Source organism: Poecilia formosa, unplaced genomic scaffold, assembly GCF_000485575.1.
Source record: "Poecilia formosa unplaced genomic scaffold, Poecilia_formosa-5.1.2 Scaffold9, whole genome shotgun sequence".
NCBI classification, from domain to species: domain Eukaryota; kingdom Metazoa; phylum Chordata; class Actinopteri; order Cyprinodontiformes; family Poeciliidae; genus Poecilia; species Poecilia formosa.
Window position 1 is genome coordinate 3,087,284 of NW_006799948.1, and position 27,897 is coordinate 3,115,180.

The 27,897-nt window shown below is 41.4% G+C and overlaps 1 protein-coding gene across 5 annotated transcripts in view; it reads right to left on the reverse strand.

The window, feature by feature from the left end:
* Nucleotides 1–27,897, reverse strand: part of dock4b (dedicator of cytokinesis 4b) — a 176,926-nt gene that overhangs the window by 16,357 nt on the left and 132,672 nt on the right. For 4 of the 5 annotated variants that reach the window (XM_016664126.1, XM_016664134.1, XM_016664117.1 and 1 more), the window contains 29 exons: nucleotides 27,373–27,470; nucleotides 27,184–27,267; nucleotides 26,109–26,209; nucleotides 24,855–24,936; nucleotides 23,771–23,941; nucleotides 22,015–22,207; nucleotides 21,261–21,397; nucleotides 19,304–19,438; nucleotides 18,790–18,888; nucleotides 17,863–17,957; nucleotides 17,677–17,752; nucleotides 17,345–17,445; nucleotides 17,145–17,203; nucleotides 16,361–16,509; nucleotides 16,050–16,135; nucleotides 14,555–14,581; nucleotides 14,064–14,159; nucleotides 13,886–13,946; nucleotides 12,490–12,583; nucleotides 11,826–11,974; nucleotides 11,195–11,281; nucleotides 10,978–11,082; nucleotides 10,547–10,688; nucleotides 8,816–8,982; nucleotides 6,823–6,909; nucleotides 5,146–5,322; nucleotides 1,640–1,723; nucleotides 739–858; nucleotides 273–394 (listed from right to left, as the gene is read on the reverse strand). In XM_016664126.1, the coding sequence (XP_016519612.1) occupies nucleotides 273–394; nucleotides 739–858; nucleotides 1,640–1,723; nucleotides 5,146–5,322; nucleotides 6,823–6,909; nucleotides 8,816–8,982; nucleotides 10,547–10,688; nucleotides 10,978–11,082; nucleotides 11,195–11,281; nucleotides 11,826–11,974; nucleotides 12,490–12,583; nucleotides 13,886–13,946; nucleotides 14,064–14,159; nucleotides 14,555–14,581; nucleotides 16,050–16,135; nucleotides 16,361–16,509; nucleotides 17,145–17,203; nucleotides 17,345–17,445; nucleotides 17,677–17,752; nucleotides 17,863–17,957; nucleotides 18,790–18,888; nucleotides 19,304–19,438; nucleotides 21,261–21,397; nucleotides 22,015–22,207; nucleotides 23,771–23,941; nucleotides 24,855–24,936; nucleotides 26,109–26,209; nucleotides 27,184–27,267; nucleotides 27,373–27,470 (3,184 nt within the window). The remainder of the gene's footprint in view (nucleotides 1–272; nucleotides 395–738; nucleotides 859–1,639; nucleotides 1,724–5,145; nucleotides 5,323–6,822; nucleotides 6,910–8,815; nucleotides 8,983–10,546; nucleotides 10,689–10,977; nucleotides 11,083–11,194; nucleotides 11,282–11,825; nucleotides 11,975–12,489; nucleotides 12,584–13,885; nucleotides 13,947–14,063; nucleotides 14,160–14,554; nucleotides 14,582–16,049; nucleotides 16,136–16,360; nucleotides 16,510–17,144; nucleotides 17,204–17,344; nucleotides 17,446–17,676; nucleotides 17,753–17,862; nucleotides 17,958–18,789; nucleotides 18,889–19,303; nucleotides 19,439–21,260; nucleotides 21,398–22,014; nucleotides 22,208–23,770; nucleotides 23,942–24,854; nucleotides 24,937–26,108; nucleotides 26,210–27,183; nucleotides 27,268–27,372; nucleotides 27,471–27,897) is intronic. The other variant, XM_007578639.2, reaches the window with a different exon arrangement.

Sequence of the window (27,897 nt, forward strand, 5' to 3'; positions counted from 1 at the left end):
ACACACACACACACACACACACACACACACACACACACACGCACACACAAGCGCAGCCACAAACAGTCAGACGAAGAGACAGATCCCTGTAGGTTACCCCCCCTCCCCCACTCTTTCCTTTATTATAAACCAACACCATAAACAGATGGAAGATGCAGACAGACGGCTTTTATGGTCATTTTTAAATCTTTGGCACGATAAAATACAGTTGTCTTTGACATATACATAGGTGCAATTTACAAATAAATGCATAAAAAGAAAATGGTCGTCACCTCCGCCTTGCAACCCCTCTGCCTGCGTCGGGGCTGATGATGCTGGGCACGGAGTTCCTGTAGGTCCGCGGGCTCCCGTTGGTGAAGGGCACGGGGCTCGCGCGCACGTAAGCCGGGAACTCCTGCGGTTTCACACGGAGGAAAGTGGGATGATTAAAAAAAAAAAACGCTACTCGGCGCCAGCGTGAGGCACGCAAATAAAAATCCGTGGTATGTAGATGAGGGGAAGTTTGTTTAATGAGGGGTGGCTCTCCCCCTTCCCCGCCCCTCCACCCCCGCCTTCGGCGGACAGCAGGGGTCATTTCGCTTGGAAGTTTGAGTGCAGCAGATGCTTTCTACTGTCGAATTTGCTCCCGCAAAGTCGTCCGTTAATAATCCAAAAGGAAATGACAGAAGACGTGCGGTGTTCAGAAAATTCTGCTTGGTACGTTTGAGGTTGTCCCCGATTTACAACCTGGTGGCCTACCTGTATGCCCAGACTGGATTTCATCAGATGGAACTGGTCCACTAGCTTCTTGTGGAGCGGTCTCATGTCTTGGGGAACGTACTTCTCGTGCACAGCGAGGCCGTATTCTAAGATGTGCGCCTGGAACGCAGAGACAGAAATGACCAATAACAGCTCCAAGCGCCTGACATTCGCCCGGAATGACAAGAAGCATATTTTATTCGGAGGAGCACACCAACTGTTAAGCATGGTGGTGGCGACATTATGCTGTGTGGATCATTGTCAGAATAATGAAGGTGTACAGCTACCTCCAAATCTCTGAACTTCACTTTAAATATATCTTGCTGGAGCACCAGCAGGATATACAAGCCTATATTCAAGTTCTGGGACAAAACGCAGTCTTACCCTTATTAAAAATGCATGGACTATGTCTAAAAGCGGGATCTGTGCCAGTAAGCAAACCCATTAAAATAAAATCTTCCTTTCCTGGTAATCCAGCCAGAATTATGAAAAAAGGTTGTCAACCATGATAAAAAAAGTGTAAGATCTCTCTGCATATTGCTAAAGGATAAAGGAACCAATGCTGCGTACAGAATATGCGTGGTGGGGAATGTGATAGTTTGGGTTTTTATGTATAATGTTCCCTATTTAAGCATAATTTCCCTCCAAAACAAAGCACGGTCCAAATGCAAACACCAAACTAACATTATATTCGTAGTGGTGATGAATGTAACACTTCAGGCAGACACTGTAGTTGCTATTATATTTATGTGTAAAAAAACAAACCCACATAAGGATTTATGACAATTAATAGTAATAATAACCATAGAATTTTGTGAGCACATTCTTATAATCAAAAATTTACAGCGCGTCTAGGGTTTCCCCCCCATCCCCAAAGATAATTATTTCTTTCATTTCAGACCTGTTCAAACATGAGCTCCCTCAGTCGGCCAATCTTGTCTCCGTCCTCGGGATGATTCATAATATAGTCCTTCACGAAAAAGGCCTGCAAGTAAACAAAATGCAGAACATTTGAAGGCCTGAAGGCGGCTGTGCTTTCCGCGTGACGATGTTACCTGAATCCCAGCAGGCCGTCACTCGGTGAATGCGAATGCGTTTTATGTCTTGTATTTGTGCAGCCCTTCAGTGCATTTAGGGAGGTTTGAGCAAACACACAAGGAAAGTGAACAAAAAAACAGCATTACTTCCATTGGATGTTAGAGGAGTAGGAAGGGAGGATTTAAAGATCAGGATTTATAAAAGCTTTTTCTTTAATACGATTTTTCTAATTGCATAAACAAAGAAGCAGCAAAAAGTCCTCCTGCTGCTAAGCTAATTATAAAATACTAATTCGATTCATAATTCTGTCATTTATATACTCTTGTTTTTATTTTAAAACATTGATTTAATAATAAGAATATAATAAGTACCAGTGTAATTTAGCCATAGGTTTTGCTTACTACAAAACAAATACGCTAATATTAGCTAGTTAATTAGCCTGGCTACCTGTAACTGGTTAGAATAACTCTTTTTGATATTTGTCTTCTCATTGGTAGCTTTGTTTTGTGACGACCATGTAACAGAATGACTGTCTACTAGCTAACCACCCAAAACATTTGGTGGTTAGCGTCTACTCATGTTAGCATCTACTTTGGGGCTTCTTGGTGAAGCTAAACAAAAGGATGGACTTCCCTGGTTTTGATCAAAATCTCAAATAATTGGACAAATTAAAGCTGAACTGTTTGCCTATTTGCTGAACGGGAATTCTTTCAAAAACAGTTTCAGATTAAGACTAGCATAAATAGGAAAATATAAGGACTAATCCAATGAGTCCAATCTTTCAGAGTTGCCATTCTGCATCTATTAGATGCATTCATATGTTTCAGGTGTGTTGGTGGAGGAACTCATTGAAAAGTAACACAATAGTAGCTCTAACCTGGACTGAATAAATTGACAGCAAATTTACTTAACTCCATGCATGATTTATGAAATATTAACCCTTTTTGTAGTTTAAAAAAAAAAATATATATATAGCAAAAATCTTCTATCATCCCGATCTTGTAAACAGTGTCACTCTTTAAACACCTTTTGGGCAGTTATCCAGGGCGGCATCAGAAACAAGGGCAGAAGAGAACTTATTGTTTTCCCATTTCCTCTAGACAAGTGTCGTCAATGAGGATTCGGTGCCACCTGCTTGTTTACTTGGGAAACTATCCTACATGTTTTGTGTGAGACTGCACCAAGTCGCACCCCGCCATACTATTTAGATGACTTCCTGCATTTGTGTCGTTCGGAGGACGGCAAAAAGGAGCGGCCCGCCATGCAAGAACCACCGCTGCCCTTGAACCAAACACTGTGTATTCTCGCCTTGCGAGCTGGAAGCTTTGTTCCCCCTCATATTCCCTATACATAAACTGTCAAGTCCTTGCTGTTTACAGTGGCATCAACACTTGTCATACGTCCACAGATTACTGCAAATCCTTCCCAGTCTGTGTTAGACTCGGCTGAAAGCGGGGAGAGAGGATGAGATGATGAAAAGCCCAGCTCACAATCTGCTCTCAAATCTGCCCCAAAAGGAAATTCAGAAGGGGAAGGAGAGGAAGAAAAAAAAAACAAAAAAAAAACAAGGAGAGGCACTAAAAGGTAAAAAGGGGGGGTTGTTTGCAAAAAGCGCAGTACAGTTCCTCTCAAGGACACAGCTGTCTGTTTTGAAAGAGACAGACTGAGAGAAAAGATGCTTGAGGCTGCTTTAAACAGTCACAAACAAACACAGATCCCTATCAAACGGCTTTCGCAGGCTGAATACTCAAGGTGTTTTAATATTCCAAACATCACCAGATGGCAATCTTTATCAAATTAGTATGCACCGCACAGGAGAGCATATCTTATTAAGCTCTGCAAAATGGTTAGATAACAAATTTTAAAACATTTGAGTGCATAAATATTGTAGGTTTTTTTTTATTCCTTTTTTTTTTTCCTTTGGTTGCATTTCAGCTTCAACCACAAATCATAAGCCTCGGGGAAAGGGAAAAAAAAAAAAAGCTGCAAAGCTGATCGATAATCTGCAGCATGATGGAAATTTCTCGTCGGACTGCGACGAGTGGGACCCGGCTACCGAGCGACTTCAGTTAATCATTAGCAAAGTCCAATTAGAGAGGGAGCGCTGATGGGAGGGGAAAATAAATCACAACGCGTTTTTCCCTCCCCCCTCCTCCTCTTTTTCTTCTTCGGAAAGGGGCTTCAACTCGGACTGGAGCGATAAATCTGAATATTAATAATGACAATTTCTCCCTCATTTGTAGCAGGGCCTCCACGGCTGCCAATCGGCATTAAGGAGGGAAAAGAAATTAATAGATTTATAGGCGCGGCCCGCGAACGCTCGAGACGTCGTGCGTGGCTCGAGGAAAATCGGGGGGGTTGATGTCGGTGGCAGTGTGTTTGCGGCACAAAAAAAAAAAAAAGGAGCCATATTTGTCCAGTTTGTGAGGAAATATTCCAAATTTATTTTATTAATTATTATTATTATTATTATTATTATTATCCAAAGAAAGAGGGGAGGGGGATTTACAAGAAATTAAAAGCAGCAGAGAAATACGGATACAGCTTTCTGCACTGGGCCTGCAAACAGGCATGCACAACGAGGAAATGCACCCCCCCCCCACCCCTCACCTCTTCCTGCCTCCAGATCCACGCTCACAGCAGTTGCTAAGCGACAAGCAGAAGAGTCCACTCAGTTTGCTGAGGCTAAAAACTATTTTCTTGAGTAGATTTTAAGTTGTTTTTCCTTTTCTTTTTTTTTTTTGAGGCTGTTGTGCTTTTCCTGGAAAACTGGAGCACGCCGCGCGGCTGTCCTCCAATCTCCCGCGCGCCGCTCTCGAGAAGCTGCAAGCAGATGCAAATGTTTGTCGGCGAGACGGAAGGCGTCTCTCCTTTTTGTGTCTGCCTTTTACTATTCTATCCCATAATGCGGCAGCTGCATAAATCCTCCTACCTCATTCAATAAGCTAATATTAGTCATCCATCTCTTTACACTCCTCCCCCCACACCCCGCTATTTCTCTTTATGCGATTTTTTATGCGACGCCGCTTTCTCCCCTCATCTATCCTTCCATCCAGCCATCTATTCGCTGACTGAAAGCTCCATTCCATCCCCTCATTCCAGCATCAACCATCTATCTCATTTTTCTGCTTCCAGCCCTCCTCTTGCTCTCCACTCATCTATAAATTTGATCAAAACCTCGCCGAGCCGCTCGTGCATCCATCCATCCAGCTGTTCATCTGCTCCTTTTTTTCTTTTTTTTTTTCTCTCTCTCTCTCCCCATACGGCCCCCTCCGTTTCATGCGTCCCACCTTCATACATCATTAGGCAATCTATATGTCAGTGCTTCCCGACCCTCGGTCTCTGTGGAACCGTCCGCCCCGTTCGTACCTCTTGGTAGCGGGCCAGGCCTCCGTTGACGGCGGCGTCGATGACCCCGTTCAGGCACATGGTGAGGGGGTTGATGTTCTGCATCTGCCGGCTCTGGCACTGGGTGATCAGCGTGCGCAGCTGCAGGTTCTTGTTCTCGATCACCTCGATGGCGTTCTCCAGCGGGCTCACCTCCACCTGCGCGGTCGGGGAAACGTTCCGCTCAGCGTTACCAGCAACTCCACAGGTGCCTTTTGAATTTCCTTTGAATTTAACCGAAACGTTCGCTCGTTTCAATTTAATCCAAGGCGACGAAAACTCACGTTGACTCACAACGCTAATAGATTTCAAGCTGTTAATTCTGTTAAGTTTGAGGATTATAGCTCACGGCTGAGAAAACGAAGCAAAAACATGGTTCTCATAAAAGTTCTGCCTTACGTCAGAAATAATATTTTAAAAATAGAGAAACGTTTTTTAATCACAATACCTCATTATGATAATGACTATTACTTTATAGTACTTTATAGAATACATCCTTCGAAAGTGACGAAAGTGTTTCACAACAAACATATCACAGGCATATAAATGATAAAATAGAAAATAAAATCAAGCTCAGTAAAATTTGTGGAAAGTTAAGTGGAAGAAAAAAATGCAAAAAAAAAAACACTAAATAAAATTTATGGGTATAATTTTTGTAATCTTCTATAATGCTCAACTTTGAAAAACTGGAAGCAGGCTTGTTGCTCCCATTCTGCCTTCTAAGTTTTAGTTCTTAAATATTCACACCATAGTTTCGCTTTTAATTCTCCTGGATTTTGTGCTTTTATCTTTTGCTTATCCTGAAATAGTAGATAGTTTCTACATTTCTTTACTCAACTCTAATTGACAATTATCACAGACCTTTTATATATTTAATTGGTCCAATTAAGACAGTTGTGCTTCAGGGAAAATAAACACATTTTGTACATTTTCGCTCTTGAGAAATAATACTCGGAATTTTCAAAGCCATTTTCTCCTGCAGTGAATAAAAACTATTAAATGTATCTCATGAAAAGCAAAAAAACAAACAAAAAAAAGAAACCCCAACAAAATAAACACACCAAACAATTAAAATGCTCTCCACATTTCAGATGTGGGTGCTAATTATCTTAGCATCTCTTTTACAAGTGGAAGGAAGCAGCAATTACTCGGCTCCTGGTCACTTTTAAGCATGCTTTTCTTTTCATCCTCCATTTTCCATTTCTGACATTCATATTTTAGTCCCTCATAAAGCCTAATCCTTTAGCCAATTTCACATTTCATGTGCAGATGTGCTGCTAAACCATCACAGGGTAATTCAGAATTTACATTCAGGCAATTTTGCAGCAAGTTCAGCGGCTGGAACTAAAGAATATGAGCTCAGACCTTAAAAGACAGAAGTTGCCTCGTGTTTCGCATGTTCCCTGGACCCCATTTCAGTATCAACCCACTTCTTTGGGTTCTGAATGATACAATTTTAGAGGGTTTTTGCAAACATACACGTTCGAAACTGGTGGACGTTTAAGCGTTTCCCAAAATCTGAGCCGTTTCTTTGGGGGAATTTAATGTCAAAACATACGTAGGTGTCTAAATCTCCCTTATGTGTGACGGCCGTGTATGATTTCAAGTCTTCAAGGTAAGTTTTTATTTATTTTTTTAATCAAGAGTGTTCACACTCACCAGCTCTCTCTTCTCGACTTCAAACCAGCGGGAAATGCCTGGGAGACTCTGAACCAAAGTCAGGGTAGTCCTCTCCACCCACAGGCTCTGCAAAAAAAATTAAAAAATAAAAAATAAAAAAGGAAACCTTATTTTTATGACATTCTGCTGATCACTAGGAAAAAACCCCCCAAAACATCCCTACTTATGCCTAATGCACAAATGCTCTCCGCTTCAAACACTTAAGGCGACACATCCTGCAAAAAAGGTTCGCTTCTGGATGCAGGTCAGGTGTCACGTCTGATCCGTTATGTCATCAGTCACGTTCCGGCGCTTACACAGCGGGACCGGCGCACTCGTCAATACGCCCCGCGTCTCGCAAGGTCACTCTGACAGGATGTAAACCGTGGCAACTCGAGTATTTACAGGAGGCTCTTAATATAACACATTCATCCTATAGCCCTGCATACGTATGTGGCAGTGTGTGTGCCACAATGTAACCATGTCGACAAACCCGAGGAGCGGGAAAGCTGTTCAGTATTTATTGTGCAGCTCTGGCCGTTTAACAGACGGCAGCGCCAGTGTTTCCGCCTACTGTGTTCTCAAAACTTCATGTTCTTTTTGATTTGACTAGGCACTGCTTTGTGTCTAGTCAAAGCATCGAGCTTTTTGCACACCTTGTTGATTTGCAACCACAAATTTCACTGTTTTAGTTAAAATTGGTGCAGTTTCATGTAAGGATAAATACAGCGGTAGCTACAAAAGAAACACTACTTTTCAGGCTTCTGGAGGAGCAGCACAGATCCACGGCTCAGGTAGGGGGGAATTTGTCACTAATCTGGTCAGAGAGGTGGAAAAACTAATCCGTTGCTGAAGGAAAGCCATGAGAAAATCTTGATTGCTTTTTGCTATAAGAAACATAGGAGAAAAACTGATTTGTGAGCAAGAAACTGACAAAAAAATCTTCTGTGCATTCCTTAAACACAGAAAAGCCAATTAAACTTATTATTTTTTTATGAATGTCTTTTTTTTTTCTTTTTTGCTGAGGAGACTTTAAAGAGAAATTGGGGCTAGATACAAGATGAGATCATTTATTTGGTTTAAGTCCAGTTTTGGACGCAGCGTTTTGCTCCAGGACCCTCCAAAAGAGCAGCTGAGAGCGGAGACGCAGCATCGATCCAGTGTCCTCGCGCTGAAGGAGGGTCTTCCGACTCACTACACAGCCCTGCCGCCCTCTATTGATTTTATGCTTTTAAAGGCCAAGAAACCCACCTGAACACAACTCGCAGCAGGCAAAAAAAAAAACAACAAAAAAAACAGTGCCTCCGAACAGGAAGTTGAGAGAAAAGTCCAACGTAGATACAAGGCTCTCCGCCTTTCCACCGAAATAATAAAAACTTTTGTTTTTTTGTGTGTCGGTGTTCGATTGATGCCTTTTTTATTTACGGGGAGATCATACAATAATCATACATTACCAGACCCGCTGCGCACTCCAGTCACAACATTAATGTTTATTGCGCACTATTCCTTCCTCAAGGCCAGAGACATCCAGCCTAAATGAAAATGCGATACCGTGATTAAATTTAGCCAAGTAACCTTGATGGAAGTGATGAGAAAACGGTACGAAGCCTGCGTGCAATAAAAGCTGAATATTTATGAGTGTAATATTGGGTTCTGTGTTGCTGGGCGTCTTAAAAGTGTGTGCAGCTGCAGGACCCCATGAGCCTGAAAAGGCTTCATTTGCGCTCAAGCCTCACACGGCTCCGACTACTGCCTAGGTTTTTGTGTATAATTACCGATGCTGCTTCCCTAATGAATAAAACATGCGCGTCGTACACAGACTAATACCTGAGCGCAAGCTATTGCTACATAACGCGGTGCGTGACAGATGGGTAAGGCCAGGAAGGATGTCAATGAGCCCGTTTCAAATGGTTCAGGTGAGAAAGCGCTAATGGAATTATCAGTCTTTCCCCGATATCCGCATGTGTAGGTGTTCGCGTGCTTCTTTCTCTACCTTAAACTCGTTCTCCTTGTCTTTGGTGCCCTTGTGGAAGGGTCGGTCGTATCGGAACTTCCAGATGTGATTGAACTTGTAGAAGCTCTTGATGTTGTCCGGCACGCCGTCTCGCTGCAGCACGTCCTGGCTCTCCGGGATGGGAGTTACAGCGTAGATCTGCAGGTCTGGAATCCCCCCCCAACAAGTCAAGGAAAGTGTGGGAGGGCAAACGAGGGAGAAGTGCTGCGGGGCTGAAACGGACAATTTCTCAAAAAGCTGGAGGACCCCGGGAACCCTGAGGATGTTCCGATGGGCAGATGAAGACCCTCTTAAAGTGTGGTTGAGTGCCTTGTTTAAATCCACATGGAGGGAAGGGAATGTCGACAGGACATAGGGTGTGTAGGGGTCTTCAGAGCCAGCAGTGGAACCATTTGGTTTATTTTTGCTTAGCTCAGCCTCACCTTTATTAGCCGAGTCTCTCGCACTGATGAGCAGATTTATGATAGGAAGAACGGCTGATTAAAGTCAATCATGAATGCACCAGTGTTGGTGATAAGGATACACGAATGGGTGAACAATATGACAGAGGTGCCATTTGTTGGTATAACATTAAAACAACACACCAGGTGTGGATGTAGACGATCGATATCGATGTCAAATTTACACCGGTATGTCCAAAACATTCACATGTGGACATGCAAAATGTAAATCCTATTCGCGCACACGTTAAATGTACACGTACGATCCACATGTTTGTGCAAATAATTCACATGCGAACAGAGACGTGCCATCCTTAGATTTAACCTGCATGGTGACACTGCAAAAACGCATGGTAGCGGCTCGCATGTACGTGTTCAGATTTCACCAAAACCCATTTCATTTTAATGTTCACACATTCAATTCACATTTACATGCGAAGATTTACATGCGCACGCATCCTATGCACATGTACAGGCGTGAAATAACCCTGTCCGTGCGTATAGTGCTCAGACTGACGTATGCACACACACACATCCGTTTACACACTCACAAATCACATGACGCACAACTCGCAAGAGGATTTTTATGTAATCCAGAAGTATACGTAGGACATCGAGACATAGATAAAGTGTTTTTTTTTCCCCAGTCGACGCGTCTGTGTGTTGCGTTTCGGCACTTCTATGTAGGCCAACACTTGTCCCATACATACGTGTGAATAATTAACAAGGCCAACATGTTGTGTTTATTAATTCAAGCAATGCATGGAAGTGAAATGAGCTTTCCCTTTGCTATTCAGAGGACGTGCTCCACGTACAGTGAGAGTGGTTTCAGGAAACACAGAATAAGGCCAAGTACAATAACTGTTTTGTGCAGCACTGTGGAGGCTCAGGCAGCCAGAGATGCAATTCGTACAGCTGAACCATTCGATATACGTTGACCTATTTCTCAACCTGATTTAGATTTGGGTTTTCTGTGAATCTTCAAAACCAAACACTCACATTCGCTGGCAAAAATGAAAAATAAATAAAAATATTATGAGCCTCTTTGGGAAACCAGATCCTGGGCTTATTCCCCACCACAGTGCACCTGATTGCAGTTTGTTTGTTGCATGCACTCTGCAGTACAGTCTACGTTTGTAAGCGGATGATCAAACGGCAAGGAGTCAGTTTTGGATACAGAAAACATACAAGTACCTGTGTTTTCTGTTGTCAGTAGACAGTAAAACACACACAAAAAAAAGAAGAAAAGATTCTGTCTCGTCAAGGATACACTGTGCATCGGCCTGGTATATGGTCTGGTCCGGCTGGTTGACGTGCTGCATAGCGATGGCGTGAGGAAACTCGTTGAGCATCCGCTGCTGGAAAGCCTCCAGCCTCTCGTAGTCATGGCCGCGGCACACAAACTCTTTATTCTGCAGCACAGAGTGAGGGGATTTTAAAGGTGAAGCAGCATGGGGTTAGCTTGACATCTAGTGGCTGGAGCACGCAACTGCAAACTCCACTAAGGACAGGGTCCGTTACATCATTAAATGGCGCAGAATAAAAGTTGCTGAATGTCACCTTACACTGGAGGAGTCTTGCGTAAGAGAATGTTAATTTTCTCTGTGGTTTTTTTCCCCCAGTTTTGCAGACAGGAAAAGTATTACACAATCCAATATAGAGAATATGAAAATTATGTTTTGTTTTGTTTTTTGTTTTTACCCGTAAGAAGAAAGGGAACTTCTTTCCATAGAAGCCAACTCTGAAGAATTCGGGCTCTAATCTTTGCTGGTCCATGATTTTGTCATACAGGGACGCTTCCATCATCTGACAAAGAAAATCAGCCGGTGCGTTTATAATTTTCCTCTTTTCCCAAGCTAAACGGATTAACAGCAATCCTGTTTTCAAATCTTGACTGCATGTCTGCAGCTCCTCTCACCCTCATTTTGCTCAAGTTCCTGTAGTCGTAGTACGACTCGTACTGGTCGGCGAGCTCCCTGCAAAGGATGATGCCGTTCTCCCAACACTGAGGTTCAAAAAGGACAGAAACAGAGAGAGAGAGAAAAAAGTAAGAACAAACCCTGAAGGAAAAATCAGATTCAACATGCAGGATTGTTAACAAGCCACTTGATGGCACTATTGAGCCAACAAAAAAAATAAATAAAAATCAAGAATCAATTGCACCCTCTCCTTGCACAGGTATTGGTACAGAATCCAGCAGACTTGCTAATTAAACAGGAAGCTTTTCCTGCTGCCTCCTCGCCCCTACGAGGTCGCGCCGGCAGATGGCGAAGCCAGCGAACGTGAGGGAAAAGTGGACTATTTCCATCAAGAGGAGTAGATTTAATGATTCCCTAAATTCATCTGGGATTGGGGAGCTTTTTAATCATTTGTCTCTGCAAGAAGTGACTCTCTGAAGAGCAGTAAACTTTTGATCAAACCATGAAAATGTTGGCGTACTCAGCTAAAAAAAAAAAAAAAAAAAGAATTCACAGAACACAGCATGCTTAAAATTCTAAGTATTATGCTGAAATGGAGGATAAGATAGCGCACGCTGTGCGCTGGCTCACCTTTCCCCTATCAAAGTTCTGGATGATGGTGAGATGCAAATACTCCTTCCTCTGCCACTCGCTCTGCATGGGGTAGTTAAGAAACTCTCTAAGCGGTCGATCTGACCATTCCAGTAGCTCGTCATACAGCAGCAGGGTGTACGAAGCTTCTGCAATAACCACCAAGAAAGAAGTTCAGATCAGACGTTACGAAAAAACGACTGGAGGATAACGACACGGCACAGGCGTTCAGAAGTACTCGTGCGTTTTGAATTTTTCCACTTTTTCTTAAGCTGCAACCATATGTTTTTTGCCAGTGTAATTCATGGGCTATGTTGTCTTGTCGGAAGGTGAACTTCACCTCAGTCTCAAGTCTTAACTGCCTGAACTTTGATTCATGTATTCCTTTTGTGACTCCTCTAAGCAACTGGGTTTTTTTTTTAAAGAATGCGACTTTTATCAAAATTTAGCAACTTGTTGACTTTTGGAGACCCCAGTGATGGTACAGCAAGTTTTGTCTTTTGAGTTTGTCCATCACACAAGATCTCAATACGACAAGTTTGTGTTTATAACATGGCTGAAAGTGGAAAGGGTCAAGGAGAATGAATACCAAGACGGTGAGAACAAAATCTGAATGCGTATCAAAAAAAATAAAAAATAAAATCCCTGTCCCCACAGAGAGTACCTGTGTAGTTCTGCGCTTTGAGATGGAGGTCGTACAGTTTGTGGATGTAGCGGATGTACATTTCCTCCTTGTTCAGTTCTGTTTTGTAGAAATTCTGAAAGGAAAAAAAAAAAAAACATAAACGGCTGATTGAGTTGAAAGAGAGAGAAGAAAGGGCAAACAGAAGGTAAGGAGTTTGCAACAATCTGAGAGTTTAAAGATGTAAATAGGCTAAATAAATAAATAAAACGTTGATGCTTGACAAAAAGTGCAACGACATATCATCTGCAATGTAACAGAAACCTCTCATTTATTCGCCCACACACCCGGGCGAAGGAATTAGTTACATAAGCAAAGCCCTGCAGGGCACGCTTATATTTTTCCCATCCATTAGATTTCAAGAATCAGTATTTCTGTTCGGCAAAAGTAACAACCCCGCATAAAATGAGCAGGGACATAAAAACTCTTAGGAGTTTAATAAGTATTCAAATTTATCTGCATTCAACATCAAATCTAATTGGATTTTTTTTTTTTTTTTTTTTTTAAAGGTGTGCGGGAAAATTCTAAAAATGATAGAACATGTCAGAGGTTCTTATAGTTTTATCTAGCTATGAAAAGAACATCAATAACACATTAAAATGTTGGGAAAAATTACTACTGTTCTTGTTTTATCTGATGTAATAGTAAATCTAACTGTAATGATGCTCATTTGGCATTCAAGAGAAAGGGATTCTGTAGCTTTCTGACTGTCATGCCAGAGTGAGTTAGGTGGGACAATCAGTCTGCCAAACGTATTGCAATGCTGATGAAACGCGCCGTTATGCCCCAGAACCTGTAACCTTACCGAGTTTTCAATCTTATACATGCTGATCACATTAATTAATCAGACTGAAACTAACTTTGATCAGTATGGATTAGGGATCAATCGATGGTATTGTCAAATGTTCTGTTTTTGAGGATTTAATTTGCAGGAGAAGGAGAAAGAGAAGAAGAAGAAAGAGAAGAAGAAGAACTCTTTGGTTTACTCTGAATGTGGATTAGTGTCGACAGCTTCTATAATTTTGACTTGGAATTTATGTCAACTCACAGATACAGGACTTTTTTAAAAATGATTTTCTTTCATTTGTAATTTCTTTTTAAGGAAAAATTGTAAAGAAGAAAAGAAACTGAAATCAGAAATCACATTTAATAATAATGATAAACAAAAAAGATGTTATTTTTGCGCCGTCTTAATGAGGCCACATCCATATTTAATGTATTCTTAGTGTTTGATTGGATAAAGAGTCATGTCAGTACATTGCAACAGATTTTGAGCCTGTGTTTTATTTGATAAATCAAATTATGCGAGAACGTTTTAATTTGATGCAGACAGATGGAAGTAAATAATCATTTTTTTAAGGGAAGAGCAAAAACTCACCAATAAGCTGACGGTACATCCGATCTTTTTACCGTCCACTTCCCCCAACTTCATGCAATCCCTGTGGAATAAATGTGAACATGTAACACCAGACGAACACAAGAGCCGAATCGGACTCTTGTGTGTGTTCGTGTGTATGCACACGCGCGTGCGCATGTGCGTGCGCGTGCTCTCCGACCTGTAGTCCAGCAGCCTTTCCATCAGACGAGTGACGGTTGCGATCAGAGAGATCCCGCTCTCCCTCCACGTCTCCCTCTCAATCTTCTTCAGCAAGCTGCGGGACAGACGAAGAGAGACGAGGACAAGACGGAGAGAACGTCAAGACTCGAAAGGGGGGGGGGGCAGATCGGCGAGGGAGATGGAGAGAGTACGGGAACGGGGACAGCGATGGAAGGAATTACTGAAGAAAGAAAAAGGGCTCAAAGCAAAGAGGAAATTAATCTCGGTCATGCAAAGTGTCACCTATGCTTGTTGGCTCGCCTGCCGGAGTTAAACCATGAAGCTAAACAGATTATATAGATTATAATAACTGGTTGGTTTGATGGAAAGTTAGGAGAACACACACACAATAGTTTAATTTTTTTTTTCTCTTTGTTTTTGGGACCAATTGTTCCCCCTGTTTTCCCCCTCACACAGACGACACAGAGACCAAAGACGAGAGCGTCTTACCTAGGGTACGGACCAAACAGAGGAATTCTACTCCAGGCGGGAAGCATAGGCGGAATAAATTAATATTGACATGATTAAAAATCGGCACAAACTCACACGGCTCAGCTTAAGGGGTGGGGAAAGGTCAGCAAGGTGGGAGCAGTTGTTGAAAAGCAAAAAAACTGAAGTGAAATATGCTGAAATCATAGAAAAGTTATTTCAATTTCATCAGAAAAAGCAAGAAGTTACAGACTAGAATAATAAACAAAAAAAATTATAATGATAAAAGAATTAGATTATGGGGGGAAAAAATACTTCACACTGCATTTTACAGATTACATATAAATAAACATTAGTTATTTAGGGCTCTGCTGTTTCTAATATGTAAAAAAAAAAAAAATGATGAGAAGGTGAATGGATTACGACAAACTGTTTAAATCACACCTACGGCGACTTATAAAAGTTTTCATATCCTTGAACTGCTGCACATTTTGTCAGGTCATAACCACAAACTATTATTGGGATTTTACGTTTGGACGCCACCAGCTTCCCTGACCTTACCCAAGAAAAGCATCCACACAGCATAATGCTGCCCCTTGTGTTTAAAGAAGGAAATGAGAAGAGGTTATAAGTGTTTTTTTTTTTACAAGTAAAACTCTGAAAAGTATATCTGATAATTACATTTAGCACACAAACTTGCCTTTAGACTATTTCGTAATTAGGAGACGTCACAATTAATTTTATTTGCACGTTTCCGTTTGGCTAATTTCATATTTGGATATTTAAAATGTCTTCCAGTTCCAGTGTTTAAATGTTCATTAGAATTTAAAGTTCAGTGATCCTTGAGAATGTGTTCTTGCATTATTACGCAATTATTACTACTGCATTACTTGAAAATGGTCGCAAAACATCTATGTCATCGTTTATCGGAAAAAGCTCTGGGGCAATTTATCGTGCGGAAACATTTGTTATTGTGACAGGCCTAACTATTTGTGTCTGCCACGTGAAATCCCAAAGAAGCGCATCACAGTCGAATCTGCGACGTTCAAGCGTTGAACACTTTTTTAAGCCCCTGTATGTGACAGCGAGGAGATGTTGCTTATGCAAATGAACTTGAATTATTATGAGTTAACATTCATGCTCAAATATTGGCCCACAGTGAAGGACAAAATATGCAAAAGGTTAAAAACAAGTGATGAAAATATCACACACACACAGTCGGACGCGTGCATGCAAACAAACACTGAGCCGATGCGACAGAAATCTGGAAACAAATGGACAGAATGTGGTGAGAGTGGCGATCAAAGTGAAAGTGTTTACTGCTTACCTCTCCGTGTGACTACTCTACTTGATTTAAAGTGCTCTGATGTAAAACTCCTTATTACAGATTTCTTAATGCTAACGTTCAACGAGAAATCAAAGACGAAACTTTCAAGTTTTAGCTGCGTCTCCCCAAAATGTTCCGTGTTGTTCTACATGGTATGTGTTCCCCTTCGCTTTTTCAGCAACAACTCACATGCTGTTGAAGAGTTCCCTGTAGGTTTCGTCTCCTTTACCCTCAGACATCAGACTGTCCAGTTTGTCGATCAGCTTGGCCTCAACCTGTGAGGAGGAAGGACAAAAAGGGAAAGGAAAACATCCAGGCAATTCAGCAACATTGATAAAATTATTAGAAACTCCGATAACATCCACCTCTTTTTTATTTTTATTTTTTTTAATTAAAGAACCGTTCATCTTCCTCGTTTTAAATCCGCCTTTGTACGGCTACTCCTGATCTCCTCGAAGCATACAAATGAAGATTTTAGGTGGGCGATCAAAGTGTCCCACCTGCTTGAAATTGCCGCTGCGCCTCTGCTCCCAGTCCATCATGTCATGGAAGATTGGGATCATGACGTTCCTCAGGTCGGGTTGGGGCACCAGGGTCACCTCCAGGAACGGTCCAATCATAGCCGGAATGAAGTTCAGCTTGTGCTCCCCTACATCCGTGACAAAGTCCGAGACACGGGTTAGACGTTTGATTGACTCGTGAACTTTTGGACCCGAAGTGACGCCAAGGGAAAAATCATTTGGCGAAGGGCTTTTCTGGAGGGAAACCTCTCAGAGAATTGTATGTATGAGTGGAATTTTTAAAAACTTATATGACTGTATTTCAAAGACTTAACTTTAGCTAAATTTGCGATCTACTTCCGTTTACGTATCATCGCAATCAACAAGACCAAAGCATTTATTTCTGTTTCTTTCGATGAGCATGCCTGAAGGCTAATGAAGCTAAAAATAAGCCAAGATTTTGTTTTTATAACACTTTTTCCTTCCACTAGACTTTCCATGAATCTGCTTGGATACATTACTTTGAATATCAATGATGGTAAACCCTTTTATGTCTTCATCTTCACTGAGTGATCAGTGATTATAGGAAAAAGCATGAGCAGCATGTGAGATGCATTTTAAGTTCTTCTCAAATTGTGAAAATATGCAATTAAAAGAAAAAAGTTTAACTTTAAAAATGTAACTATATGACATATATGGGTTAAAAGCCACGGGTATGAACTCCATCTTTAGTGCGTCTGTCTCACACATGTGTAATAATTTCCACCGTTCGGATTCAGTTTACCTAAATTCTGCCACATGCTGAAGATCTCACAGCCCATCATCACTCTCATGTCTCCATACCTGCATGAGACAAAAACTCCCACGTTGTTATCAGGAATGCATGCTGATGACATGCAAAGATCAAAAGGACTTGCATGGTTCATGCTGTTAAACCTAAACTGTGCTGCTGAATGTACACGATTTGCAGCAGCTGAGACTCACTTCTCCAGAATCTTCTTCCTCTTAGAGGGCGAGAAGGACTCAAGCTGAAGACAAGGCTGGTTGATGAATATTACAGACAGGTAGAAATACGAGTCCCAAACCTGGAAAATCACACAGACCAAAGCTTTCTTTTAAAAAGCAGGATTTTGTAGGCTTTCGAGACAAAAATTTGGCATTTGTCCTACAAATATTTCCATTCATTTTGATCCGTCTCGTCTGATCTGCTTTGGTTTTTAACCCAACATGTTACCTGTGATTATCAAGTAACTAGAGGCACGCATCCCTTAAAATTCTGCAGATAAGTTCAAAGATGGGGATTCAAACGGCTAAACCTTGTAATCAAACTTGTCGTTGAGGAAGTTCTTCCTCAGGGCGTCAGAAAGGTAGAGGACGGTTGTGATGATAACGCTGAAAGAAAAGGGCAGACGTTTTATTAACTATTCATATGAATGTAAGGAACTCTTGCAATCATGTCTTTATAATCCCAGGTTCTATTTTTTCTGCGATTGTGGTCTTACTTGTTCGTGACGAGTCGCATCACGGTCCAGTCTTTGGGAAACATTTCCGGTCTGATTAGGATTCTGAAGACTGTGAAGACGTGAAGCAGGAAGTCCTGCAGAATGAACCCGCAGACGTAGTCAGACGACACTTAGAGGCAGTTCAAATAGTCACGTGCACGAGTTTTATAAAGTATTCACTATCATTTGTTGCTGTCTTATAATAAAGGTGTTTTATTTATGCTTCCTGATTAAAAAAAAACAACCTTAAATCCAATAATTGCTTTTGCACGTCTGCAATACATCAGCAGTTTTGTACTAACAGGAAATGAAAAAATATGGATCTCAGGGTGATTACAAGTCGCCTGCAGGGATTGGCTGAAATGCTTGTACTCAATCAAATGATGCTATGCTCAATTTAGCTTGTTTTTCTAGTGAGATTAAAATACTGAATATGAAAAATTATGCCCAGTGCTGAATGACTATTGATTTAGTCCGAAGGTATTTTCATATATTTATTAAGTGATTTTGCTATGGCACCACGTTGGGTGCTTTACTTTCATGAAAGCTTTGTAACTGTATAGCTTTGATTTGCTTTTTTTGAAAGTAGATTTAAAAAAGCAATTAAGAAAAAAAAAACACAAACAAAACAAGTAAAGAAAAAAATTACTACATAACCTCCTCAGAACAAAAAAAAAGAAAGAAAGAATAAATTAAAGAATTAAAACAAATTCTGCTATGCATTTGCAGATATTTTTTGCTAAAAGGTGATTTTATCACTTTTGGCAAAAAAACAACTTGAGCTATTGTTTTAGGAAAGCGACAATATTTGGTTTACTTTCAGAAAAGCATGCCGATAGTACTATAGATGGATAATTGAGAACAGTTTTCCAAAAAGAGTGACGAATAAGAAAAAAGAAAAACTTATATATATATATATGGCCTTACCCTCAAGTCGTCTTTGCTGCTGTATGCCTGCAGCAGCTTCTGGTAGTGTTTGTCACTCATGTGTCTCAGGAGTGCCAACAAACACGCCACAAACTCCCCCTGACAGAATAAATACATGAATAAATACATTTTAGTTTAGGGAACATTAAAGGTGGATAAACCGCAGAGTCTAATTGTCCTGTTTCTTGTTTTTGTTGCCTTGTTTTCCTTTATTTGACATTTTCAGGACATGTTTAGTCGTCCCGGTAACAGCCTGCTAGAGCTAATCCAACATGATCACCGTCTCAATGGGAAAGTCTTCCCCCTATATTTAAGTTTCTATTACCACTTAGTAAAAATTATTACTGTCAACATCTCCACTCCCCATCTTAATTACCGCCTGCAATATTAATAATCTTGGCGGAGTGATAGTCGCAGCTCAATTTAACATCCCCCAATTACGCTTGGACATTTTGCACGTAGCCGAACCTATTTAGCATGAGCACACACACACCCAACACACACACACACATACAGTGACATCCTGAAACTGCAGTCTCATGGCAGGCCCAGCAGGCTGGGGCCGGTTGCTGATTTCCAGGATGGTCCTCAGCAGCACTTCCAGCAGGCTTTCCACTATTAGCTCCACTTCCTCTGACACAGCAGGCTCCTAAACAGCAGAGAGAAATCAAACATTTTTAACAGAAGGCACTTAACCAGCATCCACGTTCAGCTGGCAAAAGAGAAAGAACATTTTGTTTACCGTTATCTGAGTGGAAAAAAGGGAAAAAAATTTGAGACTTAGTGACTCCATTGTGGCATTTTTGATTTTTGCTTTAATAAGCTTTGGAGAAGATTTTTTGTATTATTTTTTTTTACCTACCCGTCCTTCGTACTGTACTTAGTGCCAAGATAAACTTAGCTCCTTGTCTAGTCTCGATTGTCACAGTGCCAGTTGGTTTAAAAAAAAAAAAATAAAAATACTGAGACTGTAGATCTGACCAAGTTCAGCAGAAGTTCTGTTTCCTGTTCTGAACTTTTACAAACTATAACAACACGAGTTACTAGAATATGTACATTTGGTCTTCTGTACTGAACATTAGGTAGAAGCATTAGACTGATTGGATTAGTAATCACACAGATGGAGCTTTTGGGGTCATATTAGTTCATTCAATTCACTTTTTTCAGAGCGGGTTCCTTGGGGCAGCGCTGGGCAGGACGAGGAACACAGAGATAGAAATGTGGACATTTTGGACAGGAGAGGCTGGCTGAGGTGGAGTGGGAAACCATCAAGTCTAAGTATGAAAAAGCAACCTAAACCATAAAAGGGTTCCATCGTTCTACAACATGAAGTCCAGACTTGATGTATTTTTACCTCAATTTTAAATATAAAAAATAAAGGCACACAAAAGTAATCAAAATAGAGACTAATAAGCAGTTTAAAGGCTTTCACATTCAGAGGATGGCAAAAAGTTGGGCTTGTCAATTAGCAACGATCCACACACTGAACAGGAGAAAGTTTACAGGACATTAATGACCGTTATTATCCCTGTAGTATAAAGCCAATGTTCAGAACTAAGGAAGTCTTTTGATTAGGATATAAAATGTCATCAAGAAACAATTTAAGTAGTCCAGTTCCCTTCCATTTTAGCTGTTGGGACTGATTATTTAATATATATAAAAAAATACATAGTTCTTGGCATCAGATAATCTTTTAACCACTGCATTAATACACCCAGTTTTAAAATATGAATATTTACTTTTTTGTACGTGATATTAAGCTAATAAATGATTTGGATGCATCGTTATACACTTAGCCACACAATTCTGGAGGCTTAAATGTAAATGTATTATTTTTTATTTTTTATCTCAGTTTTACATAAAAAATAAAGGCTCACAAAAGTTACCAAAATTGAATATAATTAAATAAAAAACAAAGCAGTTCACCTCCTTTCAAGTCTTCTCTCTCCACCTGACAAAACGTTCAGGTTTTAGGACTGATAATGAGAAGGAGCCTCACAGGCGCATTAGCTACCAACTCTGTCGCCTCCCTTTAAATATGGTGCCAATCTGAACGGTGTCTGTCCTTCTAGGAGCCTTTGCCATTAAACTGCCCTTCTGGCAAAAATCTTTGCAATCCATACCCTTAACACACACACACACACACACGCGCTAATCGGACAGATGGAAAAGCTCAAAGTCACTTCAACAACCCCACTGCTAAATTGACCAGCCTCATTAGCGAGCCGCACACCTGCCAATGTCCATGTTGCCACCGCTAATTGACAGCGTGCAAACAAACAAAGCAGTCTGGCTTGTGGAACGTTTTGCCAGGGAGGCAGCTTCACGAATCAATCTTACAGCTGCAAAACCGCCCACACTTGGCTTCGATTGCTTCCGGAAGCGGCGCCGACTTTCGACAGACGCAACCAGCCGCAGCTCGAGACGGCCCGACGTGTCGTTTCGGTCGCGCGTTAGCCATTTGTACTCACCACGGTGCCGTTTTCCTCCTTCTTAATGAGGGACAGCATGCTGGTGAAGATGCGCGCACACATGACCAGGTCTCTCTGCTCCTGCAGGCAGGTGTGCAGCACCCGCAGCACAACGGGTAGCAGGATGCATCGGGACTCTGGAAAACAGAACGGTTGCCAGGCAACAAAAAAAATAAATAAAAAGACTGATAGTTACACTCATTTGTCCTTATTTAGTTATCTTTACGTTTTCTGTTGAAGGGTTATGAAATGAAAGCTAAGTGAGGCAAATTTGGAGTTAAATTTGTATCTTAGGGGATTTTTAAATATTCAAAAATAAGATAAAAAATGTTCTCCCTACGTTTTCTGGCATTTGGCAAATAGAAATAACCTAAAAATAAACAAACAAACAAAAAAAAACAGTTTAGTCTGATTTAAATTCAGAGTGAAAAGTCTTTATTAGGTGTGTGGAAATACCTGGCTTCACTTTCCAAATTTAGGCCTTTAGTCAAACATTAGGTTGCACTTCATTATAAAACTGTGCAGCTTGAATATCGAGCTATTTTAAGGAGTTTAGGCGAAAATCAAGCACTTTACAAACCTTAAAATCGAAATTGAAGCATTTCCAAGGATTTTAAGCACCTGTACAAACTCTTACAAATGTTTTTGTGTTTTCCGACTTACTACATATTCTATTTAAGTGTCATAAATATCCAGAAAAGTGGCGTTTGTACACCCTTCTTTCCACGACCGAACAAAAACTCAGGAGCTCCACCTGGGTTAATGTAAAGCTGGCTTTCCACCGTCTTGGAGATGCACTGCAGCTTGACCGCCTCCAGGGGGCTGTCGGCCTGGACCACGGTGGGCAGGCTGGCCAGCGTCTCCCTGACAAACCCGGCCACGTCCCGCACGGTGAAGAACTTCAGCAGCTCGCTGTAGATGGCCGGGAACGTCCGCAGGAACACCGCCTGGGCAGAGGGAGGCGAGGAACGCTCGGTTAGAAACGAGCGACATCCATCAAAACCATAATCACTCAGCCAAAAGACTTGTATACCAAGACTGGATTAAAAAAAAAAAAAAAAAAGGCTTTCGCAGAAGGGCACGCACGCATTTCTCATATAACAATATTTTCGCTGTGCATCATTCAGTGACCCTTTGCCTAAATCAGAGCTGCGTACTGCGAAACTGATTTGCAGATATAGCAAATAGGGGCACATTCAGGTGATTCATTACACCAGGCTTTCTACAAGAAAACACACACAACCTTCACATTCACTGCAGTGTGATCCGAAAGCTTTTTTTTTTTGTAATTAAAATCAAATTAAATACGCACTTGCGAGACAAAAATGACCATCAGGAGTGGATCCGGTTGCAACTCCGGCATGTTCGAACTGTGTGAGTTTTTTGGGAAATACTTCATTTCTAATTTTTTACTGAAAATTTGACTTTTTAATCTAAAATATTCAAGGAATTTCCCAGGCCAGGTTCCCTTCGTTTGACTGTGCTATTATTTGTTGGCCTGCGTGTGCAGCACATGTAACAGATTAGGTGGGATTAACATCAGCCTGACCTGCATCCTCCCAAAGCTACTGTTGTGTTGAAAATACAGATTAAAAGCAGATGAGAGGAAACAGATTGCATCAGATCTAATGCTGCACTCACACAGTGCCTTGGGGGAAAAAAAACAAACAAAAACAAATGTCTGAATTTTCACATTTTGTTACAGTACAACTGCAAACTTCAATGTGGTTCAAAGGAGTTGGTGTGTTCAGGTTGCAGTGCAGTGTCAGTTTTTACTAAGTGCTCTCACCTGAACGGACGTGTTCGGTGTTCTGAGGCATTGATTTTGGAATTGAACTGACTTGTAAAGGTTTGCTTCAATGGATTTTATCTAGCAAGTATCAGAAAAACACACACATTTAGCAGATTTTCTTTCCCCCCCCAAAGGTGTCTGGATGCTTTTGCTAATTACCGTAACGGTGATTCCTTCAGCTTTAAAGCAGAAAGAAGCTGAGGAGATTTTAATTTTTATTTTGTTTTTATGTGCACACTCCTCTGACAAGGATATGGAGTGCAGGAAATTGTTTTAAATTGTTTAACCAGAATTGGAGAGCAGACAAAAGATCAAAACAAGCAACGCAACACGAACACCCAGAAATAATTTCCCAGACGACAGCGCTCAACATTTGCTCCCACTGTGCAATCAGGATTATCTTTGGCATCGATAACCTGCTTGTTTTTGGTCTTGGTCAAAATGCGCGAAAGCAGCCGCCTGGCAGCGCGGACCTCCCAGCGGAAAAGAAACAAAAACCGTCGCAGGAATTCCCAACCCTCGACTCTGGGGCCCCTCTGGCAGCGTGTAATTCAATTACAGACAAATTCTCAACCCGCCACAACAGCGTTAGCATCCTCTAGGAAGAAAACGCGATTTGGTGCAGCAGGCGGAGAGAGGCACGTCTCTGATGAGTTTTTTTTTTTTGACTTGCTGCATGTTTTAGCACACAAACACAACTCTGGATACACACACACACCTGCGTCTGGGTGACTGGACTGATGCCTTTGCTCTCCTGGGAGAGGAAGAAGCGGATGGACATGAAGAGCTCCAGGATGCAGGCTCTGAACTCCTCCTCATTCTGGCCTCCAGTGGCCAAAGAGAAGAGCCGGCGAGACTGGATGATGTACTTGAAGATGTAGTCGCTGGCCTGGAGGACAGAGAGACGCGGATCGGTTCCTGTTTGCTGGTTAAATAGGTGAGTCTGAGCAGGTTTTGCTTGTGAAACTTTCAAAGTAAAGCAAAAAAAGAGGAACTCTTTAATAGAGATGTACTAACAGCCACACCCCCAAAAGTACACTTTTGTTTAACTTTGTGCTTAAATATGTAGAGTAGGAGATAAACACAGGATCACAACTACAATGGGGGTGACTGACAATGGAAATGGTCCAATCAAAGTCCAGAACTCAACCTGAATAAAATACTAATTTAATGAGACCAATATGGTAAATAGCAAAAAAAAAAAAAAAACTTCCACTATGTGAAGCTTCTTTGTGGAGAAGAGTCAGGCCCACGTTTTGTAATACTTACGGCAGATAAAGTTTGTTTTGCATCTATTAAATTAGTTTTATTTTTCTATTTGTTTTCATCTGCGTACAAATAACAAATCGTAACGTGAAATCTGTTGTGTCTTGGTGCACCTGATGTTAGATTTAGACTTTTAGGAACCTGCTAGAAGCAGAAAGTCTTCATCATCGACTGAAACGACCCGGCTCGTTTCACCATGACTATTGGCGGCATCACAAAACACAGCACGAGCTGATTACTTATGTGGTGTGGTGCTGCAGACTTGTCTGCGGTGCGTATGCCCCATTTACTATTCATCGACAGAGACAGGTCTGCAGTATATTTCGGCATGCATCATTAAAATAAAATGACGAGGATCCCCAGCAACCAGAGGCTCTGGGTTTCTGCTGATTAAACCTTCTTGCAGCATGACTGACAGAGGAGTCGAAGGAGGAGGCGAAAAAAGCGAGAGAGGGAAATCTGTTTTTGTCTTACAAACATTCTTAAAGAAAAAAAAAACTGGAAAAAGGTCCAGGTTACCTTCATGCATGCCTCACCTTCAGTACTTGCTGTATGTGATCCTGGTGCTCTGCCTCGACGATGCGATCCACATACCACTTCAGCACTTTGATCAGGTCCCTGGAGAAGACAGGGAAGCGCACACACACACACACACGCACACACCCGTTTACCTCCATCTGCGTCTCGGCCCGGCTGGCAAAAAAAAACAAACCCCACAGTCGATGAGGCAACGCTGCAGTTTAACGTGAAACCCCGTTGCACCCGTTTCGTCAAGGCGGATGAAGCTGATGCTGCAGCCGAGAGTAACGATGGAAAAAATAAATGATGAATGCCATGAAATAAATATTGCGGCTCGGTAAGGTGAAAAATCTACTCCAGGTAGTGGTGTGTTTTTAATGATGGGAGAAGCTGTCACGACCTAAGACTTTCTGTATTTTACTGCTTATTTTATGTGATGGGACAACACGAAGGAGCAGATAAGTTACAGAAAAACGACGTGTTTTGTTTACTTTGATAGCCATAAGTGTCGAACTTACAAAAAACTTGGCCGTCTGCCTAAATTGACACGCGGGCCGAGGGGAATGTTAATCAGGGAAGTGGCAAAGAGGTTTATGGTAACTGGTGGAACTGCAGGTTTCTCAAAAACTTTAAATATCTGAGCTTTATGGAAGAGTGGCTAAATGCTGGGAAATCCTGGGGGAAAAAAAAAAAAAAAAAAAAAAACCTGATAGAGGCTGCAGAAGGCACAGAGTTTTACTTTTAACGTCCAACCAGAGCTGCAATGAAACGATTTCGATCAAACCGCATTTGCGTGTTCCGAATAAAATACATTAAAAATCTGTGGTGGTAAATTTTAAGAAATAGAAAAATTCAATGAGAATTTTATTTTTTATTTTTTCTGCAGAAGCAGCAGGTGCAAATGAAACAAAAGCTAAGATGTGAGCGCTTATAGGTAGGTGCAGAATATGCACATGTAAATAAAAATAAATAAATAAAAAATGGGACACGTAAAGCAAAACACCAGCTTGTTGGTTAATTTGTGCTCATATGAGACGTGAGAGGCACAATTCGATAATTCTCATTCCACCAGCCAGGTGGCACCATGAGCATAGTGTTCCTCCCTCAGCCCCGACTCAAAAGCACCACGTTGTATAGAGCCGCTTCTCAGCAGTGGCGTCGGCCGGCTGATGTGATGTACTCGAATACAACAAGTGGGAAAAGGCTGCAGCGCTCACACACACACACACTCGCTTACACGTGTAAGAATCAGAGAGGGAGGCTTTACAGACCTGTAGGACAGCGCTCCGGCAAAGTGACTCTCGATGTAGGTGTCCATGACCGGTTTGAAGTGCTGGAATTTACTGTCCTGGAGGAGGTTGATGATATGAACCTGGAGATTAGGAGAAAACAAACGTTAGAAAGGAGGATCTCAGGATTTCACAATCCCAAATGTTGAAATGTGTCATGGGATTTTATATGAGAGCACAGAGTTGTAAAGAAAAAAAAAAGAGGGTTTTATAATTTCTTGACAAATAAGATAAGAAAAGGTGAGACATGCATCCTCATTCACCCCCCTTTAACTGAATAAAATTCATTGCCAACAACCAGAAATATGAATAAAGTCCACTTTTATGTAATTTGATCTTAATAAAAGATAAAACAAAATTTTAATTTTTTTTCAGCAACAACAACAACAAAAAAACTCCAAAACAGTTTGTTGAACCACATTTCTTTATAAGTACAGCTGCAAGTCACTGATACGCAAACTAAAAGCTAGCCGTTCTGTTTAAGGGTAGCGCCGTGGTTTAATTTAAACATAAATGGACACAAAGGTCAGCTTTTTATTTGTAATGCATTTTTGAAAATCTTTTCATCTCCACTTCAACAATTATTTCAACCTTAACTTGGTCCGTCGCATAAAACCTCAATAAAATACGCTAACCGTTGCAGTTGTATACTTTACCCTGAAGCATCGTGTGTAAAATAAATCTGAAATAATCTGTCATATGAGGCATTTACTGGCCAAACCTGTCAATATTCTCAAAGATGATCTCAAAAGCACAGAGAAAAAAAAACAAAAAAAAAACTTGAGAGTGACAGCTCACCAGGCTTTTTCATCATTAGAAAAGGTGCAGAGAGAGAGAGTGTGTTCATGTCTCAGTGTGAGATTGATGCGCAGAGAGACAGAAGCAGAGACCCAGAGATCGATCTCCCGCCTCTGCTCGGCGAAAGCATGAGAACGCCGGGATTGGTTTAGCGAGCTGTGAAGCGTTACATCACTATTTCTTTTTTTCTTCTCTCCCAGCAAGTTTCTGTACTTGTCGTTACCGTAGATTGAGAAAGACCAAAAAAAAATGTACTTACGAGTGAATCAAACACCTTGAGGCTGTATCTCTGGGAGCTCTCGTCTAGAATGCCGAAGAGAGTGTCCAGGGTGTCCTGGAGAAACTGACAGAAGGAGAAGAAGCGGCCCAAAATCCGTTCACACCTTCAGCGTCCAGGACGAACTCGACGGATTGAAAATCAAACGAGGAGCGGAGGAGACGGACATACTTTGACGATCTCCGAGCCGTCTATCTCCTTCAGTTTCGAGAGGCTGTCGTTGATTCTTTCAGGGTGGGCTCGCCACTTCAACAGGTCCAGCATGTCGCCTGTAAGAAAAGAGAAATCCAGAGTCAGAAGAAATAAAACCACAGCAAACATCTTGTTTATAAGTGAAGAAAAGCACCAAGCGGAGGCAAAACTCAACTCCGCTCTCGTTCAATTATAGCCCCCTAAACGCCGCCGAATCCAAACAAATGACAACATTTCTCTAGTGCGGCGGAACGAAGGAGATAAAGAGTCATTCTCTCTCCCCCTCCACCCACCCAAGTGAGGGTCCCCAGACGCTTGAATGAATAAAACATAAGCGTTAAAAAGAAAGCATTTCAATTGTCTCTTCAGTTTTCTAAGGCGCGTCTTTTTTTTTGCGCTCTGTGGAAAATCGCAACCATCGCTGCCACTTCTCGTCTAAAAACGTCCCCCGATATTGTTTGTGTATTTCTTGTTTAGCCCGTCAGCAACATTTCTGCAACCAGT